At 42.4% G+C, this 2,853-nt stretch overlaps 1 protein-coding gene across 1 annotated transcript in view; it reads right to left on the bottom strand.

Annotated features, from left to right (window-relative positions):
• Positions 1 to 146: 146 nt before the first annotated feature.
• The window catches only part of LOC119587997 (ADP/ATP translocase 1-like), a 4,393-nt gene continuing 1,686 nt past the window's right edge, over positions 147 to 2,853 (bottom strand). The window contains exons 2-5 of the mRNA XM_037936718.1: positions 2,662 to 2,795; positions 1,552 to 1,679; positions 956 to 1,383; positions 147 to 663 (exon numbers count right to left, since the gene is read on the bottom strand). Coding sequence (XP_037792646.1) covers positions 587 to 663; positions 956 to 1,383; positions 1,552 to 1,679; positions 2,662 to 2,795 — 767 coding nt within the window. The 3' untranslated portion in view covers positions 147 to 586. The remainder of the gene's footprint in view (positions 664 to 955; positions 1,384 to 1,551; positions 1,680 to 2,661; positions 2,796 to 2,853) is intronic.

Below are 2,853 nucleotides of genomic sequence, written 5' to 3'. Positions count from 1 at the left end.
CCACACATATATACATATATACACATACTCTTTCTCTCCCTCTCTCGGTCTCTTACTACTTTTGTCATTTTTGGGGGGTTTGTTTTACTCCTCTATAAAAGAAAACATTATCGCTCTGCTTGCGAGTGGCGAAATAAGAAAAAGACTTGATTTGTTTCATTTATATAACTTAAAATATACGAGCATTACAGGAATGGTTTCACCAGTCGGGTCTCTCGTGTGATGTAGAACTATGCATATCAACAATAAATATACACATATATTACTTCTTTTTACAAAATTTATGGTCCGAGTCACTTCCAAAAAAAATGCTTTGGATTTGTATAAACAAACCTGTAGTCTACTTCTTGACAGAATCTGCATGAAGTTCCACGGAACTATGTACTATACACAAGGTGAAACAGTGATGAGCTACAGCTGTAGGTGTCCCATGTGCGTGTAAAGCTCAGTTATTTTCACCGCCTTTCCCCCACACACTCATCGTTCTCTCGGTTTCTTGCTTGCTTCACTTATTTTTCTTTTCGCAAACCGCTTTAGGTCGTGGAAAGAAAGAGACGAAGGAAGCAAGAAGTCTTGTCATTGATGTCTATTCGCCGCCGCCAGACTTGGTTCCGAAGAGCAGGAGCTGGATTTCGTCGTAGAGCACCAGCACCAGGGCACCACCTAGAGGGGGAAATTGGGTGGTTATTTTCTGGTTTTGAACATAACGTCGCAACTTTTTTTTGTCGATGAATTTGACTGGGAAAGTTGTCTATGTGATGATGAACTGTTTGTAGGATTTCTACATACAGTAGAAAACTGTGTTAAAAATCGTGCTCTCTACTTAAGCCACGAGCGAGCCGCAAGTGGATTGTCCAACTTGGCTTCTGTATCCTACCTCTTCATCCATAATTCCTACTGTCCAATGACAGCATCCCCATACCCCCCAAAACAACAAATGAGGAGGTCCACTTACCAGTACCACGAAGGATGTTGGAGAAGGCACCCTTGAAGAAGGCACCAGTACCCTCGTTCTTAGCGACCTTCTTCCAGCAGTCGATGGTGTTCTTGTAGATAATGTCAGCACCCTTGCGACCAGACTGCATCATCATGCGCCTACGCACAGTGTCGAAGGGATAGGAGATGATGCCGGAGACGGTGGTCACGGTCTGCGCAATAGCCCATGAGACGATGAGGCCAGCGCTCTTAGGATCTGGCAGCATGCCCTTTGCGGTATCGTAGAGGCCGAAGAAGGCGGCGCGGTAGATGATGATGCCCTGCACAGACACGCCGAAGCCGCGGTACAAGCCACCGAGGCCATCAGCCTTGAAGATCTTGACGAGGCAGTCTCCTAAGCCTGTGAATTCACGCTGGCCGGCGCCCTTGCCGATATCGGCAGCAAGCCTAAGGAGGAAGAAATCAAGGCTCGTGAGTGCGAAGCGCAGGGTTCGAATGCATTCGAGTTTTCCTCATTCATATACCAGGCAACAATTATGAAATAGAGACAAAGACAACTACGCTAATGCTATTGTTGTAATTACATTGCATTTGCTTTAATATAACATGCCTCACCTGGTTCGAGCGAAATCAAGGGGGTAGACGAAGCAAAGGGACGTTGCACCAGCGGCACCACCGGAAGCCAAGTTACCAAGGAAGAACCTCCAGAACTGTGTCTTCTTGTCTACGCCACCAAGGAAAACCTATAAAGTAAAAATTGAATATAGTATAAATAAACATCTTAGAATAATAGTTACAAAACTAGAAAGACTAAAAAAAATATCCCATTACGTTTGGCAATGTGACATAACTTGCTAATTATACATAATATTCTTCACCCTTAGAAAACATAGAAGTACCTCAGAACTGTCTCATAACCATCCCAAATGAAGAGATGACTAGCTATGAACGTTTACTTTCAAACGTTAGAACAGAAGTCCGATGAAAATGACTACGATGTTTCTGAGAAATCCATCTCAAGTATGACATAACTGTAGATTATAAGATATTCGAAATGGCTCGACACGGAATTAAAACGAAACTTGAAAAAAAAAAATTCCGAGGAGCAGCTGAGAAAAAATAACCTTCAATCCACAAATTTAAACAACGGAATTTTGAAATCGAAACGATAGACAACGATTACTCGAACACATTAATTAACAATCAGTCCATTTTTTAACGTAACATAATTTAGAAATCACAAAGAAACAGACAGTGCCAAGCCCACGGAAGCTGGCACAGTGCCAAAACTTCACGAGGGTGGGAGAACCTGCGTAACACCCTTGGCACGTGCGGCCTTATGACCATTCACAGCCGGCAATGGACGTACTATACAAGTCCCCGCTCCGGCAGCCGGTTTTCAGAAGCTATTTTCGGTGTATTTGTACGGCACGTTTTTCAAGTCTGACTTTTCTTTAGGCTTGTTTCTGAAGTTGTTATTCAAAGATTCAAAGGTATTTGAAGGACTATAAGTACTTATAATTATACAATGGCTCTATGTTCTCAGGTTTCAAAAATATGAAAACGTATTAGAGGAGATTCACGAGTTGAAATCAACATGAAGTAACCTTTAATTTCATGCTGGACAATGTGATTCCTGAACAACCTACAACAATCTTAATATTTAAAAAAAAAACGATAAAGTTACCCCCCAAACACCTTAAAACAAAACAAAACAAAACAGACCTGCTTGTACTTGTCCTTGAAGGCGAAGTTGAGAGCCTGCGTCGGGAAATAACGAATAACATTAGCCAAGTTACCGCGCCAGTAAGCCAAGACACCCTGCTCCTTGGGGATGCGGACGAAGCAGTCGACCATGCCTGCAAGAAATAGATTTTAATAGTGCTTGTCGTATAGGTGGATAGATAAGGAGGTTAT

This window comes from Penaeus monodon, chromosome 23 (genome assembly GCF_015228065.2).
Source record: "Penaeus monodon isolate SGIC_2016 chromosome 23, NSTDA_Pmon_1, whole genome shotgun sequence".
Classification (NCBI taxonomy): Eukaryota; Metazoa; Arthropoda; class Malacostraca; order Decapoda; family Penaeidae; genus Penaeus; species Penaeus monodon.
The sequence above is the reverse complement of the archived record's forward strand: the minus strand, read 5'-3'. Positions and strand labels throughout refer to the sequence as shown.